General features: G+C 52.4%; 3 protein-coding genes and 2 long non-coding RNA genes across 9 annotated transcripts in view; 2 read left to right on the top strand and 3 right to left on the bottom strand.

Moving 5' to 3' along the window:
• LOC127195779 (uncharacterized) overlaps positions 1–8,602 on the bottom strand; it is a 30,859-nt gene extending 22,257 nt beyond the window's left edge. For all 3 annotated transcript variants that reach the window (XR_007831396.1, XR_007831397.1, XR_007831395.1), the window contains exons 1-2: positions 8,458–8,602; positions 4,236–4,389 (exon numbers count right to left, since the gene is read on the bottom strand). This is a non-coding gene — a long non-coding RNA (uncharacterized LOC127195779). The remainder of the gene's footprint in view (positions 1–4,235; positions 4,390–8,457) is intronic.
• Positions 1–19,315, bottom strand: part of Tspear (thrombospondin type laminin G domain and EAR repeats) — a 202,653-nt gene that overhangs the window by 92,241 nt on the left and 91,097 nt on the right. The gene's annotated exons all lie outside the window — the stretch shown is intronic.
• On the top strand, positions 3,727–4,587 carry LOC127195756 (keratin-associated protein 10-3-like). 2 transcript variants are annotated; one of them, XM_051153311.1, is made up of 2 exons: positions 3,727–3,867; positions 3,949–4,587. In XM_051153311.1, exons 1-2 carry the CDS (start codon positions 3,752–3,754, stop codon positions 4,523–4,525), a joined length of 693 nt encoding a protein of 230 aa, XP_051009268.1. In that variant the 5' UTR covers positions 3,727–3,751; the 3' UTR covers positions 4,526–4,587. The 2 variants fall into 2 exon arrangements, with proteins under 2 accessions (XP_051009268.1, XP_051009267.1); XM_051153310.1 differs by having other exon boundaries at positions 3,727–4,114; positions 4,148–4,587.
• LOC127195763 (keratin-associated protein 10-3-like) lies at positions 7,833–14,529 on the top strand. 2 transcript variants are annotated; one of them, XM_051153326.1, is made up of 2 exons: positions 7,833–8,124; positions 14,006–14,529. In XM_051153326.1, the coding sequence occupies exons 1-2, from the start codon at positions 7,865–7,867 to the stop codon at positions 14,517–14,519; spliced, it is 774 nt and encodes a 257-aa protein (XP_051009283.1). In that variant the 5' UTR covers positions 7,833–7,864; the 3' UTR covers positions 14,520–14,529. The 2 variants fall into 2 exon arrangements, with proteins under 2 accessions (XP_051009283.1, XP_051009282.1); XM_051153325.1 differs by lacking the exon at positions 14,006–14,529 and adding an exon at positions 8,258–8,600 and having other exon boundaries at positions 7,833–8,197.
• LOC127195780 (uncharacterized) overlaps positions 14,191–19,315 on the bottom strand; it is an 84,801-nt gene continuing 79,676 nt past the window's right edge. The window contains exons 2-3 of the long non-coding RNA XR_007831398.1: positions 14,296–14,367; positions 14,191–14,202 (exon numbers count right to left, since the gene is read on the bottom strand). This is a non-coding gene — a long non-coding RNA (uncharacterized LOC127195780). The remainder of the gene's footprint in view (positions 14,203–14,295; positions 14,368–19,315) is intronic.

Raw genomic sequence — 19,315 nt, 5'->3', positions numbered from 1 at the left:
CTGGGACCCGAGTCCCAACAGAACCTGTCTTAGGGAAATGCTCTTGCCTTCCCTGATGGTGAACAGAAGACTTTACCCTGGTCCACGTGCTAATACATTTGCTGAAGTCCACATAAGCAGGAAGAAATTGGTGCAGGCAGGAAGGATACTACCCCACCCTGACATGTCCCATCCTCATGCCAGAACTGGTGGGCTGCCTGAGGCCTGAGGCCTGAGAGTGTGGAGACAGCCTCACACTGAGTGAAGCTTTCTTTTCAGTGCTTCATTCACTGGGGGCTACTGTCTAGATTCCCAGGCAGTCAGCGTCAGCACTCGGGACAGTGCCTGGTGTGGGTGTGTGTCCCGAGATACCTGTGCTCTGTCTACACTCTGGGACATGGCAGAGTCTGTGGACATGGCTTGGGTAGAAGGATGTGCAGCCATCCAAGGTTTTTGACTGGGTGTGGCAGGATGGCTGCAGCTCCATCTCTTTCCAAACATGATGCTATCGCCCTCCCCCACTTCATTTTCTTGTCAGGTCAGTCTTCCAAACAGGCCCAAAGCAACTGGCTAGCCCACTATGGACTGATAACTCCAAAATCATGTTTCCTTCTAGGGCGGTGCTTTCCGGACAGGACAGGCCTGAGCAGCAGTGTAGGTTGTACTGGGTAAAAGAAAGATCCTGAGGAATCAGAGAAGGAGGCGTGGTCGGGACCGAAAGATGCCTAGTTATCAAGCACAAGCAATGGACTAACTAGCCTGTGGCCTTGTATGTTCTCTCTTCCCGGAAACTAGAAAGATGAAGGAGTGTGCACTACGCCCACTGCACAGCCTGCCAGGAGGTCATGACCCCACAGGAAGGGAATGCTGAGTCAGCCCATATCATCTGAGCACAGCCTTGGCTCCAGATCACAGGGTAGGGCTGACTCCTAGGCAAGGGGCTTCCAAAGCTGGAAAGTGGATACCAGAGCTCAAGAGTGGTGGATATGTAGGGTGGGGTGCAGAAGAGTAGGAGCTTGAAGCTCTGTGGGGCTGGGCAATGAGCACATGGGCACTAGAGTCATCCAGAGCGGAGTACCTCCCTCAGAGCTGGAGCCACTCAGTCACTACGGAGCAGCTTGTCCTGGTTAAGGTGTTGATCTTCCCTCAAGCACAACTCCTTATCCAACCCCATCAGCATGTCCCCAGGAGGGATCCAGGGGAAGATGGAGCTGGCTGACAAGGCTGTTCCTACAGGAAGGAGTCAACACCCTTCAGTGGGAAACATAACAAGACCCATGGCACTGAGAGGTATGCTCGTATTGTCGTGGGAAGTCATTCATGCAACAGGCTAGCGCAGTCCAGGATGGAGGCATTGGATAGAAACACGTCTATAAGCATAGAGACATATTTATGCATATACCTACATATTATACGCATACATAGAGAATTGATGTAAATGATGAACGGATGGATGGATAGATAGATGGGTGTATGTATGTATGTATGGATGGATGGATAGATAGATAGATAGATAGATAGATGATAGATGGATGGATGGGCTGATGGAAAATCAAATGGACAGATGAGTGAATGGGTAGATGAATTAGCAAGTAGATGGGTGGATGTGGTAGTACATCAGTGAGTGGATGTGTGTATGGGTGGATGAGGATAAGCAGATGGATGGATGCGTGGGTGGGTGGATGACTGGTTTCATGAGTGGATGGCTGGGTGAATAAATGGGTTGGTAGCTACATGCATAGGTGGATGGATGGGCAATTGGGTACATGTAAAAATAGGTGGGTCCATGAGTCAGTAGATGAATGAGGAACTAGATGGATGGATAGGATAATGGATGGGTAACCGGATGGATGGATGGCGGGTGAGTGAATGGAGTTAGGTGAATGGCTTGATGGTGAGTGTGTGAGTGGATGCAGGGATAGGTTGATAGATGGATACACAAAGGCGTAGGTGGGTGGGTGAGGAGGCAGGTGGCTAGATGGGTGGGTGCCTGAGTGTGTTGTTAGATGCAGGGACGAATGCAAAGACGGATGATGCATGGATGAATGAGTAGTGCCTGACTGGGTAGAAAGACATGAGTAAGGGGATGGATGGACGGATGGATGGATGGATGGATGGATGGATGGACGGACAGACGGATGGATGGATGGATGATAGGCTAAAAGTGAATCCTAACCATTTGTGGATTCTGTTGAATTTTTACTTTCTAACAAGTATCTATGTCCCCAAATCTCCTCCTAATCTTTCTGTGGCCATCCATGGGCACACACAGAGCAGGAAGCCTTAAGGCACGTGCTCCCAGCTAGATGAGATGAGATAATACTAAAGCTCTGCCTTCTTGTTTTGACAGATCCTGAAAACGAGCCTCACCAGGGTCTCCCTGGTGCTCAATTTCTGGGCTCCTGCTGTCACCTTGCCAGGGAATGCCACAGATGGTGCTGAAGTGCCCTGTGCGATGACACTAGTCCTGCTGGGCACCTCATAGACACTCCAAAAGGTCAGGCCTAGCTCTGCAGCTGGTGGAGGGCAGTGGTACTAATACCACCCTGTGGATGGCTCATAGACCTTTGTGAGAAGCACATTAGACAAGCTCCTGTGTGGCACATGTGAGGACCAGAGAGGCTCATGGGAAACTGAGCCTGGGTGAAACCCAGCAAGCACCTGGTCAGCTACGTTAGTGCTAGTGACTTCCAGAACACACCATTAGAATGAGGAAAATGTCCTCTGCTTATGGTCAGGTGCACATGTGTGTGCATACGTGTAGCTCGACAGAGAGATAGAAATGGAGGACATGGGGCAGCACTGGCATCAGATGGCACACAGCCTACCTCCCAGATGCATTTCTGCATTGGGCTCTGTGTACATATGTGACTTAATTTTAAAGCAGTGGCTATAGACAACCATCCTAGTGCTAGAGACAGGGCTGGGGGACTTGTGGGCAGAAGAACTGGCGAAGGATGTCAATAGCACTGGAGGAGGAGGGTGGAGTGGACAAAGGATGCCCAGAGAGCACTGAGCAGTGAGACTAAGAGCTCCATGGACTCCTGGCCAATGCGGTGCATCTGTGGTTTCAACAGATCATGCACATTATGCTCCTTGAGGATAGAACTTGAGAGCTCAGCCTAGAACTACTAGCCGTCTAGCGCAGCCTGCAACCTAAAGGACATGGGGGACAGAAGGCAGGATAGACACAGGCAGAGAGCAGGGTGGACAGTGTCATGAGGCAATATAGAGAGGTTCAGGAGCTGAAGAGACACTATGGAGGTGGTAGTTGCAGACAACTTATTGTACCAACTCAGTGGCGGTGCATGGGTCACTGAACACCTCCTCTGTCTGAACACTGTCACAAAGAGGCAGCTTTCCTAATCCAAACCTGGGCTCTGGAAAGGATAATGGACTGAGGGCATCAGTCCCCTGACACTAATTCTAGCAGAGGGAGCAAGGATCCAGGCATCTGACTATGACAGGATGACATCCCTGCAGCAATAAGATGGCTGGGCAAGTCCCACCAATGACACCCCAAACTCCCTGTTCATGTAACACCTTTGCCCCACAACTCCTCCCAGCACCACCCACAGGCAGGAGACAGGCAGCCCTGACAACAACATCCCAGACAAACAAACACCCTAATGATGGCCAGGAGCCACACCAACAAGGAAGGGAGGCCAAGCCAGACAACAGCACAGGAGGATAAAAGGCGACGGCCCAGCATCTCACACACACTCACACTCTCACTCACCACTCACTCACTCTACCCCAAGCCAGCTCTGCCATGGCCGCCTCCACCATGTCTGTCTGCTCTGATGCCTGCACCCACTCCTCCTGGCAGGTGGACGACTGCCCAGAGAGCTGCTGTGAGCCCAGCTGCTGCCAGCCCAGCTGCTGCCAGTCTACTTGCTGTGTCCCCAGTTGCTGCCAGTCTAGTTGCTGTGTCCCCAGTTCCTGCCAGTCTACCTGCTGTGGGCCCAGTTGCTGTGCCCCAGCCCCCTGCCTAACCCTTTTGTGCACCCCAGTGTGCTGTGGGTCCAGCCCCTGCTGCCAATCTTCATGCTGCCAGCCAGCGTGCTGCACCTGCTCCCCCTGCCAGCAGTCCTGCAGTGTGACTCTTTGCTGCAAGCCTGTCTGCTGCACACCTGTCTGCTGTGGATCCTCCTCATGCTGCCAGCAGTCTAGCTGCCAGTCCTCTTGCTGCCAGCCATCCTGCTGTGCGCCTGTCTGCTGCAAGCCTGTCTGCTGCACGCCTGTCTGCTGCACACCTGTCTGCTGCACACCCATCTGCTCTGGATCCTCCTCATGCTGCCAGCCATCCTGCTGTGCACCTGTCTGCTGCAAGCCTGTCTGCTGCAAGCCCTGCTCCAGCATGTCCCTGCTCTGCCGCCCTGTGTGCAGACCCGCCTGCTGTGTGCCCACCTCCTCCTGCTGTGCCTCCTCCTGCCAGCCCAGCTGTTGCCGCCCAGCCTCCTCCTGTGTGTCCCTGCTGTGCCGCCCTGCTTGCTCCCGCCAGGCCTGCTGTGGCCTCTCCTCAGGCCAGAAGTCCTGCTGCTGATGACCAGTCTCCCAATGACAGAATTTCCTGTATCTCCAGTGAGTGATGGGGAGCCAGACCTCACAGAAATATATGTCCACACTCTGTGCTCTAAACTCTACCCAGGCCATGGCAATGCCCTCCCCTCTGCCCCTTGCCTGTCTAGGTCATGCAAGGTCACCTCATTGTGACTGTGTCTCCTTTGAACACACTTGAGCCTTCTGAGCAATAAAGACCTTGACTGAACCTGTGTAGATTCCATTGGTCATCATTGCTGTCCTATAATTTCTCCTTTGCAGCTGGGAACCTGCTGCCGTTTGAGACCTATCTGTGTAGTTTAGTTCCCTGTGTCCCCTTGCTTTGAACCGAGCCTTCTCTAGGATGCAAACCAAACCTGAGTAGACACTTCCATGCCCCACACTTCCCAGAGCAGCTCAGGTGACAGCTCCTCAGGTACCTGCCAAGTGTCGTCTCAGCTCTCCTGTGGTCGACCATGGTCCCTTGTTAAGTGGTACAAATATGCTGTAGAAACAATAATGACAACTGGGCCATGGGCCTTGTGTGAGCAGACAGGCCCCACCTCTGGATTTCATTAGAGCTAAATGCAGAGACCATTAATATGTAGGAGGGCACAGATTGTGATTGGAGAGCAAGCACACTGTGATATAGCACGCTGGCCAGGCACACTAAGTAGTCAGTGATATCTTCAGAAATCTAGAATCTAATTGTGGATGAGAATGTGCTGGCGAGTTGGGATGGTCCTCACTCTACTCTAGTACTCATCAGGTGGACGCAGCCCGCAGAGGGTAAGGATGGGCACTGATGCCCCCACATTGAAGTTCTAGTTCTGTCATAGCCAGGCATCTTGGCAGCATGTATCCATGTGCCTGGCACCAGCTACAGCCTCCCTGTGAGGCTCACAGCACTTGGGATCTGAGTCCAAACAGAACCAGTTCTATGGGAAATGTTCCTGCCTCCCATGATAGTGAACAGAAGACTTGACTGTGGTCCACGTGCTAAAACATTTGTTGAAGTCCACATAAGCAGGAAGAAATTGACGTAGGCATGAAGGATACTGCCCCCACCACCTGACATGTCACTTCCTCATGCTGTCACTGGTGGGCAGCCTGAAGTCTGGGGCTTGAGTGCATAGAGACAGGTCACACTGAGTGAAGCTTTGTCTTCAGTGCTTCATTCACTGGGGGCTACTGTCTAGATTCCCAGGCAGTCAGCGTCAGCACTCGGGACAGTGCCTGGTGTGGGTGTGGGTCCCGAGATACCTGTGCTCTGTCTCACTCTGGGACATGACCGAGTCTGTGGACATGGCTTGGGTAGAAGGATGTGCAGCCATCCAAGGTTTTCGACTGGGTGTGGCAGGATGGCTGCAGCTCCATCTCTTTCCAAATATGATGCTACCGGCCACCCCTACTCCAGACCCGAAACAACTGCCTAGCCCACTATGGACTGATAACTCCAAAATCACATTTCCTTCTAGGGCGGTGCTTTCTGGACAGGACAGGCCTGAGCAGCAGTGTAGGTTGTACTGGGTAAAAGAAAGATCCTGAGGGGTCAGAGAAGGAGGCCTGGTTGGGACCGAAAGATGCCGAGTTATCAAGCACAAGCAATGGACTAACTGTAGCCTGTGGCCTTGTATGTTCTCTCTTCCTGGAAACTAGAAAGATGGAGGGGTGTGCACTATGCCCACCCACTGCACAGTGTGCCAGGAGGTCATGACCCCACAGGTAGGGAACGCTGAGTCAGCCCACATCATCTGAGCATAGCCTTGGTTCCAGATCACAGGATGGGGCCGACTCCTAGACAAGGGGCTTCCAACGCTGGAAAGTGGATACCAGAGCTCAAGAATGGTGGATATGTAGGATGGGGTGCAGGAGAGTAGGAGCTTGAAGCTCTGTAGGACTAGGCAGTGAGCATATGGGCACTAGAGATATCCAGATCATAGGACCTCCCTCAGAGCTGGAGCCACTCAGTCACTACGGAGCAGCTTGTCCGGTTAAGGTGTTGACCTTCCCTCAAGCACAACTCCTTATCCAACCCCATCAGCATGTCCCCAGGAGGGATCCAGGGGAAGATGGAGCTGGCTGACAGGGATGTCCCTGCAGGAAGGAATCAACACCCTTCAGTGGGAAACAAAACAAGACCCATGGAACAGAGCGGTATGCTCATACCGCGGTGGGAAGTCATTCACACAACAGGACAGCGAAGTCCAGGATGGAAGCAATGGATAGAAAGACGTCCAGAATGGCGGAACCAGTGGAATTAGAAGACAGAAGATAAAGTCATGGCACTAATGGTGTGTGAGGAGCAGACCTAGCGGGAGCAGAAGGAGGGCATGCAAAGAACAAGACAGACAGCAAGAGCCAAAGAGCAGGAGAGCAGCCACGAAAACTCAAAATGACCGAATATGAGACGACAAGAACGAAAAGAACCTGAGGAAGAAGTTCCCCAAAGAGAGGAAACTGGGCTCTGTGTACATTTGTGTCTTAACATTAAAGCAGTGGCTAGACACAGGGCTGGGGTGGCTTGTGGGTGAAACAGCTGATGAGAGATGCCAGTAGCATTGGCGGAGGGTGGAGTGGACAAAGGATGCCCAGAGAGCACTGAGCAGTGAGACAGGGAACTCCATCTGTGGCCAACAGATCATGGGCATTCTGCTCCTTGAGGATAGAACTTGAGAGCTCTGCCTAGAACTGTTAGCCTTTTAGAGCAGGGAGCTCACCCTGCACCACCAAGACATGGGGGATAGATGGCAGGGTTGACACAGGCACAGAGCAGGGTGGACAGTGTCATGAGGCAATATAGGAATGTTCAGGAGCCAAAGAGACACTATGAAGGTGGTAGTTACAGACAACTTATTGTACCAACTCAGTGGCGGTGCATGGGTCACTGAACACCTCCTCTGTCTGAACACTGTCACAAAGAGGCAGCTTTCCTCATCCAAACCTGGATTCTGGAAGGGATACTGGACTGAGGGCATCAGTCCCCTGACACTAATTCTTGCAGAGGGAGCAAGGGTCCTGGCATCTGACTATGGCAGGATGACATCCCTGCAGCCATAGGTTGGCTGGGCAAGTCCCACCAATGAAATCCCACCTTCCCTGTTCATGTAACACTTCTGCCCCACCATTCCTCCCAGCACCACCCACAGGCAGGATACAGACAGGCCTGACAACAACATCCCAGACAAACAAACACTCTAATGATGGCCAGGAACCACACCAACAAGGAAGGGAGGCCAAGCCAGACAACAGCACAGGAGGATAAAAGGCGATGGCCCAGCACCTCACACACACTCACACTCTCACTCACCACTCACTCACTCTACCCCAAGCCAGCTCTGCCATGGCAGCCTCCACCATGTCTGTCTGCTCTGATGCTTGCACCCACTCCTCCTGGCAGGTGGACGACTGCCCAGAGAGCTGCTGTGAGCCCAGCTGCTGTGCCCCCAGCTGCTGCCAGTCTAGCTGCTGTGTCCCCAGTTGCTGCCAGCCCAGCTGCTGCGCCCCCAGTTGCTGTGCCTCAGGTCCCTGTCTAACCCTTGTCTGCACCCCAGTGTGCTGTGGGTCCAGTCCCTGCTGCCAATCTTCATGCTGCCAACCAGCGTGCTGCTCCTGCTCCCCCTGCCAGCAGTCCTGCGGTGTGACTCTTTGCTGCAAGCCTGTCTGCTACACACCTGTCTGCGGTGGATCCTCCTCATGCTGCCAGCAGTCTAGCTCTCAGTCCTCTTGCTGCCAGCCATCCTCCTGTGCGGCTGTCTGCTGCACACCTGTCTGCTGCAAGCCTGTCTGCTGCACACCCATCTGCTCTGGATCCTCCTCATGCTGCCAGCCACCCTGCTGTGCACCTGTCTGCTGCAAGCCTGTCTGCTGCAAGCCCTGCTCCAGCATGTCCCTGCTCTGCCGCCCTGTGTGCCGGCCCGCCTGCTGTGTGCCCACCTCCTCCTGCTGTGCCTCCTCCTGCCAGCCCAGCTGCTGCCGCCCAGCCTCCTCCTGTGTGTCCCTGCTGTGCCGCCCTGCTTGCTCCCGCCAGGCCTGCTGTGGCCTCTCCTCAGGCCAGAAGTCCTGCTGCTGATGACCAGTCTCCCAGTGACAGAATTTCCTGTATCTCCAGTGAGTGCTGGAGAGCCTGACCTCACAGAACTATATGCCCACACTTTGTGCTCTAAACTCTACCCAGGCCATGGCAGTGCCCTCCTCTCTCTGTCCCTGCCCTCTCTAGGTCAAGCAACATCACCTCATTGTGACTGTGTCTCCTCTGAACACACTTAAGCCTTCTGAGCAATAAAGACCTTGACTAAACCTGTGTAGACTCTTTTGGTTCTCATTGGTGTCCTATAATTTCTCCTTTGGAGCTGGCGATCTGCCGCCCTTTGAGACCCATCAGTGCTAGTTTAATTCCCCGTGTCCCCTTGCTTTGGACCGAGCCTTCTCTATAGGATGCCAATGAACCTGAATAGACACTTCTATGCCCCGTGCTTGTCAGAGCAGCTCATGGGACAGTTCCTGGGTAACTGCCAAGTGCTGTCTCAGCTCTCCTGTGGTCCTCCACGGTCCCTTGTTAAATGGTACAAGTATGTTCTTGCAACTGGAATTAGGTCTGAGTCATGGGCCTTGTGTGAGCAGACAGGCCCCTACCTTTGGACTTCATTAGAGCTAAATGCAGAGACCATCAACGTATAGAGGGCACAGATTGTGATTGGAGAGCAAGCACACTGTGATGGACCATACAGGCCAAGTACACTGAGAACATACTGTGATGGAGCACCCAGGCCAAGCATACTATGTAGTCAGTGATATCTTCACAAATCTAGAATCTAATTGTGGATGAGAATGTGCTGGCGAGCCGGGATGGTCCTGACTCCACTCTAGTACTCATCAAGTAGACGCAGCCCACAGAGGGTAAGGATGGGCACTGATGCCCCCACACTGTTTGGCACAGCCAAGCATCTTGTCAGCATGTATCCGTGTGCCTGGGACCAGCTACAGGCTCCCTGTGAGGCTCACAGCCCCTAGTACCCGAGAACCAACAGAACCTGTTCTATGGAAAATGCTCCTGCCTCTGCTGATGGTGAACAGAAGACTTGACTGTGGTCCACGTGCTAATACAATTGTTGAAGTCCACATAAGTAGGAAGAAATTGGTCTAGACATGAGGGATACTGCCCCGCCCTGACATGTCACATCCTCATGCTGTCACTGGTGGGCAGCGTGAGGCCTGAGGCCTGAGAGCATGGAGACAGCCTCACACTGAGTGAAGCGTTCTCTTCAGGGCTTTGTTCACTGGGGGCTACTGTCTAGATCCCCAGGCAGTCTGCGTCAGCACTCGGGACAGTGCTTGGCATGAGTATGGGTCCCCAGAGGCCTGTGCTCTGTCTACACTCTGGGACATGACAGAATCTGTGGACATGGCTTGGGGAGAGAAATGTGCAGCCATCCACAGTTTTTGACTGGGTGTGGCAGATGGGTGCAGCTCCATCTCTTTCTAAACATGATGCTACTGGCCTCCCCCTACTTTATTTTCTTGTCAGGTCAAGTCTTCCAAACAGGCCCAAAGCAACTGGCTAGCCCACTACGGACTGATAAATCCAAAATCATGTTTCCTTCTGGGGCAGTGCTTTCTGTACAGGACAGGCCTGAGCAGGAGTGTAGGTTGTACTGAATAAAAGAAAGATCCTGAGGCGTCAGAGAAAGTGGCATGGTCCAGACTGAAAGATGTTCAGTTGTTAAGCACAAGCAATGGACTAACTGTAGCCTGTGGCCTTGTATGTTCTCTCTTCCTGGAAACTAGAAAGATGGAGGGGTGTGCACTATGCCCACTGCACAGCCTGCCAGGAGGTCATGAGCCCACAGGAAGGGAATGCTGAGTCAGCCCACATGATTTGTGCACAGCCTTGGCTCCAAATCATAGGATGGGGCTGACTACCAGAACATGGGATTTCCTCCAGCTGGAGAGGGGGACACCAGATGTCAGGAGGGGTGGATATACAGGATGTGGGGCTGGAGAAGGTAGTAGTACCACAGGGAGGTACGCCAAAACCTGAAGCTAGGCTGTGAGCACCTGGGCACTGGAGACAACCAGAGCAGAGGACCTCCTTCAGAGTTAGAGGCACGCAGTCACCATGGAGCAGCTTGTCCTGGTTAAGGTGCTGACCTTGTCCTCATGCACAAACTCTGTGTGCAACCCTATCAGCATGTCACCAGGAGGGATCCATGGGAAGATGGAGCTGGCTGACAGGGATGTCCCTGCAGGAAGGGGTCAACACCATTCAGAGGGAAACACAATAAGACCCATGGCACAGAACGTTATCCTCATACCACAGTGGGAAGTCATTCACACACCAGGCCAGCGCAGTCCAGGATGGAGGCAGTGGATAGAAAGACGTCCAGAATGGCGGAACCAGTGGAATTAGCAGACAGAGGATAAAGTCATGGCATTAATGGTGTGTGAGGAGCAGACCTAGCGGGAGCAGAAGGAGGGGATGCAAAGAACAAGACAGACACCAAGAGCCGAAGAATGGAAACCCAAAATGACCTGAAATGAGTCGACAAGGATGAAAAGAACCTGAGGAAGATGTTCCCCAAAGAGAGGACTGTGAGGAACATCTAAAGAGGTTTGCAGAGACAGAGTTGTGGGCACAGCAGAGCCAGGGGCAGAGCCAGAGGCAAAGGCAGAGCTGGATTCATAGCCAAAACAGAGTCTCCAGTGGGGCACATGTAAAACCAGAGTATGAGGGGGAAAGGCCGGGCAGAAAGACCAGTAAAGAGAAAATGACAAACAGTGTAAGAATAAGGTAACACCCTAGCCCCCAAATAATGACACAGAGACCTAAGACATTTATTCATAAGCTTCAAGCACCATAACAGGACAGAATCTCATCTATCCAATCCAACAAAACTGCCCTGGCCTGCTTCCCAGCCATGCTCCCTCTTACCTTCCACCTAGTCTCGCCCCATCTATTGCTCCTCCATCTGTGTCCTCATGGAGACCTTCTCACGGCAACCTTCTCCCCAACCTTCTCCTCTCCTTCTGTGCTCTACCTAGGATTGGAAGTCTCCCCTCAACAATAGTCCTGCCCAATTACTGACTGTTCAGTTCTTTATTAACCAATCTGACATGATGGAGAATGATTTTTACACAGAATAAAGCAGGAGATCGTTCAACAATAATTACAACACCAACTTTTGACTGGAACCAGATGTCTGGGTACAGAAATCAGCCTTTGGGTACACAGTGCACAAAACCATCCTCTAACAAAACAGTTTTCCAAATTTGAATTAAAGTTGACGAGTACACCGAAAAACTCGAGACATTTCTAGACACCGGCCTGTCAACTGATACATAAATGGGTGACTGAGTGGGTGAGTAGGCAGGTGGGTAGATGGGTGTGTTAGTAGATGGAGGGATGAGTGGGGAGATGGACAAATACGTAGCTGGGTGGGTTGACGGATGGATGAGTGAGTGGCTGAATGGGTAGAAAGACATGAATGTATGACTGAGTGGATGGATGGATGGATGGGTGGGTGGATGGATGGATGGGTGGGTGGATGGATGGATGGATGGATGGATGGATGGATGGACGGATGGACGGATGGGTGAATGGATGCATGGATGGATGGATGGGTGGGTGGATGGATGGATGGGTGGATGATAGGCAAAAAGTCAATCCTCACCATTTGTGGATTCTGTTTAATTTTTACTTTCTAACATTTATCTGTGTCCACAAATCAACACTCCTAATCTTTCTGTGGCCATCTATGGACAGGTACAGAGCAGGAAGCCTTAAAGCACGTGCCCCCAACAGGGTGACATGAGGTAATTATAAAGCTCTGCCTTCTGGACACTGTGACAAATCCTGAGGTGAACCTCACCTAGATCTCCCTGGTGCTCATTTTCTGGGCTCCTGCTGTCATCTTGCCAGGGAATGCCCCAAATGGTGCTGAAGTGCCCTGTGCCATGGCACTAGTCCTGCAGGGCTCCTCACAGACAGTCCACAAAGTCAGGCCTAGCTCTGTAGCTCGTGGAGGGCACTGGTACTAATTCAACCATGTGGATGGCTCAAGGACATTTGTGAGAAGCACATTAGACAAGTTCCTGTGAGACACATGTGGTAACCAGGGAGGCTCATGGGAAACTTAGCCTGTGTGAAGCCCAGTAAGCAAATAGTCAGCTAAGTTAGGCTAGTGAGTTGCAGACCACACCATTAGAATGAGGAGAATGGCTTCTGCTTATGTGCATGTGCACATGTGTGTGCATGTGTGTAGATTGACAGAGAGAGAAATGGAGGACACTGGCCAGCATTGGCTTCAGATGACACACAGGCTCCTTTCTGCACAGGGCTCTGTGTACAAATGTGACTTAACTTTAAAGCATCCTAGCGCTACAGACAGGGCTGGGTGACTTGTGGGTGAAAGAGTTGGTGAGAAGGTCAGTAGCATTGGAGAAGGGTGGAGTAGACGAAGGATGCCCAGAGAGCACTGAGCAGTGAGACTGAGAGCTCCGTGGACTCCTGCCCAATATGGTGCGTCTGTGGTTTCAACAGATCATGCACATTATGCTGCTTGAGGATAGAACTTGAGAGCTCAGCCTAGAACTGCTAGCCTTCTAGAGCAGGGAGCTCACCCTGCAGCCCCAAGTCATGGGGGACAGATGGCAGGGAGGACACAGGCACAGATCAGGGTGGACAGTGTCATAAGGCAATATAGAGAGGTTCAGGAGCTGAAGAAACACTATGGAGGTGATAGTTATAGGCAACTTATTGTACCAACTCAATGGCGGTGCATGGGTCACTGAACACCTCTGCTGTCTGAACACTGTCACAAAGAGGCAGCTTTCCTCATCCAAAGCTGGGCTCTGGGAGGGGTACTGGACTGAGGGCATCACTCCTCTGGCATTAATTCTTGCAGAGGGAGCAAGGGTCCTGCCATCTGACTATGGCAAGATGACATCCCTGCAGCAATAGGATGGCTGGGCAAATCCCACCATAGACAACACAAACTCCCTGCTCATGTAACACCTCTGCCTCACCATTCCTCCCAGCATCACCCACAGGCAGGAGACAGACAGGCCTGATAACAACATCCCAGACAAACAAACACCCTAATGATGGCCAGGAGCCACACCAACAAGGAAGGGAGGCCAAGCCAGACAACAGCACAGGAGGATAAAAGGCGACGGCCCAGCACCTCACACACACTCACACTCCCACTCACCACTCGCTCACTCTACCCCAAGCCAGCTCTGCCATGGCCGCCTCCACCATGTCTGTCTGCTCTGATGCCTGCACCCACTCCTCCTGGCAGGTGGACGACTGCCCAGAGAGCTGCTGTGAGCCCAGCTGCTGCCAGCCCAGCTGCTGCCAGCCTAGCTGCTGTGTCCCCAGCTGCTGCCAGCCCAGCTGCTGCCAGTCCAGCTGCTGTGCCCCCAGTTGCTGTGCCCCAGGTCCCTGTCTAACCCTTGTCTGCACACCAGTGTGTTGTGGGTCCAGCCCCTGCTGCCAATCTTCATGCTGCCAGCCAGCATGCTGCACCTGCTCCCCCTGCCAGCAGTCCTGCGGTGTGACTCTTTGCTGCAAGCCTGTCTGCTGCACACCTGTCTGCTGTGGATCCTCCTCATGCTGCCAGCAGTCTAGCTGCCAGTCCTCTTGCTGCCAGCCATCCTGCTGTCAATCCTCCTGCTGTGCTCCTGTCTGCTGCAAGCCTGTCTGCTGCACACCTGTCTGCTGCACACCCATCTGCTCTGGATCCTCCTCATGCTGCCAGCCATCCTGCTGTGCACCTGTCTGCTGCAAGCCTGTCTGCTGCAAGCCCTGCTCCAGCATGTCCCTGCTCTGCCGCCCTGTGTGCAGACCTGCCTGCTGTGTGCCCACCTCCTCCTGCTGTGCCTCCTCCTGCCAGCCCAGCTGTTGCCGCCCAGCCTCCTCCTGTGTGTCCCTGCTGTGCCGCCCTGCCTGCTCCCTCCAGGCCTGCTGTGGCCTCTCCTCAGGCCAGAAGTCCTGCTGATGATGACCAGTCTCCCAACTATATGTCCACACTTTGTGCTCTAAACTCTACCCAGGCCATGGCTGTGCCCTCCTCTCTCTGCCCCTGCCCTCTCTAGGTCAAGCAACCTCACCTCATTGTGACTGTGTCTCCTCTGAACACACTTGAGCCTCTGAGCAATAAAGACTTTGACTGAACCTGTGTAGACTCCGTTGGTTCTCATTGCTATCCTATAATTTCTCCTTTGCAGCTGGCGATCTGCTGCCCTTTGAGACCTATCTGTGTAGTTTAGTTCCCTGTGTCCCCTTGCTTTGAACCATCCCTTCTCTATAGGATGCGAAGCAACCAGAGTAGACACTTCCATGGCCCAGAGCAGCTTGAGTGACAGCTCCTTGGATGCCTGCCAGGTGCTGTCTCAGCTCCTGTGGTGGGCCACTGTTCCTTGTTACGTGGTACAAGTATATGCTAGCCACTGGAGTCAGGTCTAGGCCATGGGCCTTGTGTGAGCAGACAGGCCCTACCTTCATTAGGGCAAAATGCAGAGACCATCAATGTATACAGGGCACAGATTGTGATTGGAGAGCAAGCACTCTGTGACAGACTACGCAGGCCAGACACACTGAGAGTACACTGTGATGGAGCACACAGGCCAGGCACACTATGTAGTCAGTATTCTCTTCACAAATCTAGGAATTAACTGTGGATGAGATTGGGCTGATGAGCCGGGATGGTCCTGACTCTTCTCTAGTACTTATCAGGTAGACGCAGTTCGCAGAGGGTAAGGATGGAGAGTGATGGCCCCATGTTGAAGTTATATTTCTGGTACAGCCATGTATTTTGGCACACGTATCCGTGTGCCTGGCACCAGCTTCAGGCTCCCTGTGAGGCTCACAGCCCCTGGGACCAGAGTCCCAACAGAACCTGTGCTATGAGAAATGCTCCTGCCTCCCCTGATGGTGAACAAAAGATTCCACGTGCTAATACATTTGTTGAAGTCCACACAAGTAGGAAGAAATTGGTGTAGACACGAGGGGCACTGTTGCACCCTGATGTCCCATCCTCATGCCGCCACTGGTGGGCTGCCTGAGGCCTGAGGCCTGAGAGCATGGAGACAGCCTCACACTGAGTGAAGCTTTCTCTTCAGTGCTTCGTTCACTGGGGGCTACTGTCTAGATTCCCAGGCAGTCAGTGTCAGCCACGGGACAGTGCCTGGCGTGGATATGGGTCCCCAGATGCCTGTGCTGTGTCTACACTCTGGGACATGACAGAATCTGTTGAGAAGGCTTGGATCGAGGGATGTGCAGCCATCCAAGCTCTCTGAGAGGGTGTGGCAGGATGGTGGTGGCTCCATCTCTTTCCAAACATGACATTACTGGCCTCCCCTACTTCATTCTGTTGTCATGGCAAGTCTATTGACAGAGGCCAGAACCAACCAGCTAGCCCACTATGGAACGATAACACCAAAATCATGTTTCCTTCTAAGGTGATGCTTTCTGGACAGGGCAGGCCTGTGCAGCAGGGAAGGCTGACTCCCAGATCAGGGGACTTCCTTAAGCTGGAGAAGGGGAGACTGGAGCTCAAGAGGGGTGGATATGTAGGATGTGGAACTGCAAAGTGCAGTGGTACCACTGTAAGGTACCCTGTGTCCTGAAGCTAGGCCATAAGCAGAGGACCTCCCTCAGACATAGAAGCACTCAGTCACCGAGGAGCAGCTTGTCCTGGTTAAGGTGCTGACCTTGCCTTCATGCACAAACTCTGTGTGCAACTCCATCAGCATGTCACCAGGAGGGATCCAGGAGAAGATGGAGCTGGCTGACAGGGATGTCCCTGCAGGAAGGAATCAACACCCTTAAGTGGGACACAAAGCAAGACCTATTGAATAGCGGGATGCTCACACCGCCGTGGGAAGTCATTCACACACCAGGCCAGCGCAGTCCAGGATGGAAGCAATGGATAGAAAGACGTCCAGAATGGCGGAACCAGTGGAATTAGCAGACAGAGGATAAAGTCATGGCACTAATGGTGTGTGAGGAGCAGACCTAGCGGGAGCAGAAGGAGGGGATGCAAAGAACAAGACAGACAGCAAGAGCCAAAGAGCAGGAGAGCAGCCAGGGAAACCCAAAATGACAGGAAATGAGACAGCAAGGATGAAAAGAACCTGAAGATGAAATTCCCCAAAGAGAGGGACTGAGAGGAACATCTAAAGAGGTTTGCAGAGACAGAGTTGTGGGCACAGCAGAGCCAGAGGCAAAGGCAGAGCTGGATTCACAGGAAAATCAGAGTCTCAAGTCTGATACATGTAAAACCAGAGTATGAGGGGGAAAGGCAGGGGCAGAAAGGCCAGTAAAGAGAAAATGCCAAACAGTGTAAGAACAAGGTAACAGTCTCACACCCAAATAATGACACAGAGACCTAAGACATTTATTCATAAGCTTCAAGCACCACAGCTGGACAGATACTCATCTACCCAATCCAACAAAACTGCCCTGGCCTACTTCCCAGCCATGTGCCCTCTTACCTTCCACCTAGTCTCGCCCCATCTATTGCTCCTGTATCTGTGTCCTCATGGAGACCTTCTCACGGCAACCTTCTCCTCAACATTCTCCTCTCTCTCTCTGCTCCACGTGGCATTGGAAGTCTCACCTCAACAATAGTCCTGCCCAACTACTGACTGCTCACTTCTTTATTCACCAATCTGACATGATGGAGAATGATTTTTACCCATAATAAAGCAGGAGATGTTTCAACAATAATTACAACACCCACTTCTGACTGGAACCAGATCTCTGGGTACAGAAATCAGCATTTGGATACACAGTGCACAAAACCATCCTCTACCAAAACAGTTTTCCAAATTTGAAATAAAGTTGACAGACGAGTAACCTGAAAACTCGAGACATTTCTAGACACCTGCCTGTCAACTGATATATAAATGGGTGACTGAGTGGGTGAGTAGGCAGGTGGGTAGATGGGTGTGTTAGTGGATGGAGGGATGAGTGGGGAGATGGATATATACGTAGCTGGGTGGGTTGATGGATGGGTGAGTGAGTGGCTGAATGGGTAGAAAGACATGAATGTATGAGTGAGTGGATGGATGGATGGATGGATGGATGGGTGGATGGGTGGATGGATGGATGGATGGATGGGTGGATGGATGGATGGATGATGGGCAAAAAGTCAATCCTAACCATTTGAGGATTCTGTTTAATTTTTACTTTCTAACATTTATCTGTGTTGCCAAAAATACTCCTAATCTTTCTGTGGCCATCCATGAACATGTACAGAGCAGGAAGCTTTAAGCCACATGCTCCCAGCTGGATGAGATGAGGTAATTATAAAGCTCTACCTTCCTGTTTTGACTAATCCTGAAAATGAGCCTCACCATGGTCTCCATGGTGCTCATTTTCTGGGCTCCTGCTGTCATCTTGCCAGGGAATGCCCCAGATGGTGCTGAAGTGCCCTGTGCTATGACACTAGTCCTGCAGGGCACCTCACAGACAGTCCACAAGGTCAGGCCTAGCTCTGCAGCTGGTGTGAGGACAGTGGTAATAAATCCACCATGTGGATGGCTCAAGGAACTTTGTGAGAAGCACATTAGACTAGCTCCTGGGTGGCACATGTGGTGACCCGAGAGGCTCATGGGAAACTGAGCCTGTGTGAACCCCAGCAAGCAACTGGTCAGCTACACTAGTGCTAGTGACTTCCATAACACACCGTTAGAATGAGGAGAATGGCCTCTGTATATGTGCATGTGCACATGTGTGTGCATGTGCACATGTGTGTGCATGTGCACATGTGTGTGCATGTGTGGAGCTTGACAGGGAGATAGAAATGGAGGACACTGGCCTGTACTGGCTTCAGATGACCCACAGCCCACATTCCAGAGACATTTTCTATACTGAGCTGTGTGTACATATGTGATTAAACTTTAAAGCAGTGGCTATGCACACCCATCCTAGTGCTAGAGACAGGGCTGGGGGACTTGTGGGCAGAAGAGCTGGCGAGGGATGTCAGTAGCATTGGAGGAGGGTGGAGTGGACAAAGGATGCCCAGAGAGCACTGAGCAGTGAGACCGAGAGCTCCGTGGGCTCCTGGGAATGCGGTGCATCTGTGGTTTCAACAGATCAAGCACATTCTGCTCCTTGAGGATAGAACTTGAGAGCTCAGCCTAGAACTGCTAGCCTTCTAGAGCAGGGAGCTCACCCTGCAGCCCCAAGACATGGTGCACAGCAGGCAGCGTGGACACAGGCACAGAGCAGGGTGGACAGTGTCATAAGACAATATAGAGAGGTTCAGGAGCTGATAAGACACTACTGGGGTAATAATATTAGGAAAGTTATTGTATCCTCAACTCCATGGCTGTGGATGGATCACTGAACACTGTCAGTTGTCAGTGACAACAGCAGCTGTCCTCATCCAAAGCTGCACTCTGGGAAGGGTAGTGGACTGAGGGCATCGCACCGCTGGTACTAATTCTACCAGAGGGAGCAAGGGTCCTGGCATCTGACCATGGCAGGTTGACATCCCTGCAGACATAGGTTGGCTGGGCAAGTCCCACCAATGAAATCCCAATCTCCCTGTTCATGTAACATCTCTGTCCCACAACTCCTCCCAGCACCACAAGCAGGCAGGAGACTGACAGGCCCGACAACAACATCCCAGACAAACAAACACCCTAATGATGGCCAGGAGCCACACCAACAAGGAAGGGAGGCCAAGCCAGACAACAGCACAGGAGGATAAAAGGCGACGGCCCAGCACCTCACACACACTCACACTCCCACTCACCACTCACTCACTCTACCCCAAGCCAGCTC

The sequence above is a fragment of the Acomys russatus genome, chromosome 11 (genome assembly GCF_903995435.1).
Source record: "Acomys russatus chromosome 11, mAcoRus1.1, whole genome shotgun sequence".
In the NCBI taxonomy this organism is placed as follows: Eukaryota; Metazoa; Chordata; class Mammalia; order Rodentia; family Muridae; genus Acomys; species Acomys russatus.
The sequence above is the reverse complement of the archived record's forward strand: the minus strand, read 5'-3'. Positions and strand labels throughout refer to the sequence as shown.

What these genes read in the sequence shown, in the direction of transcription:
- LOC127195756 (XM_051153310.1), top strand. Translation starts at nt 3,752, where the DNA reads ATGGCCGCCTCCACCATGTCTGTCTGCTCTGATGCCTGCACCCACTCC. An exon ending in AGCCTGTCTGCTGCACACCT is followed by an intron (nt 4,115 to 4,147) that starts GTCTGCTGTGGA and finishes TGCTGCCAGCAG; the next exon opens with TCTAGCTGCCAGTCCTCTTG.
- LOC127195763 (XM_051153326.1), top strand. Translation starts at nt 7,865, where the DNA reads ATGGCAGCCTCCACCATGTCTGTCTGCTCTGATGCTTGCACCCACTCC. An exon ending in TCTTCATGCTGCCAACCAGC is followed by an intron (nt 8,125 to 14,005) that starts GTGCTGCTCCTG and finishes TTGTGGGTCCAG; the next exon opens with CCCCTGCTGCCAATCTTCAT.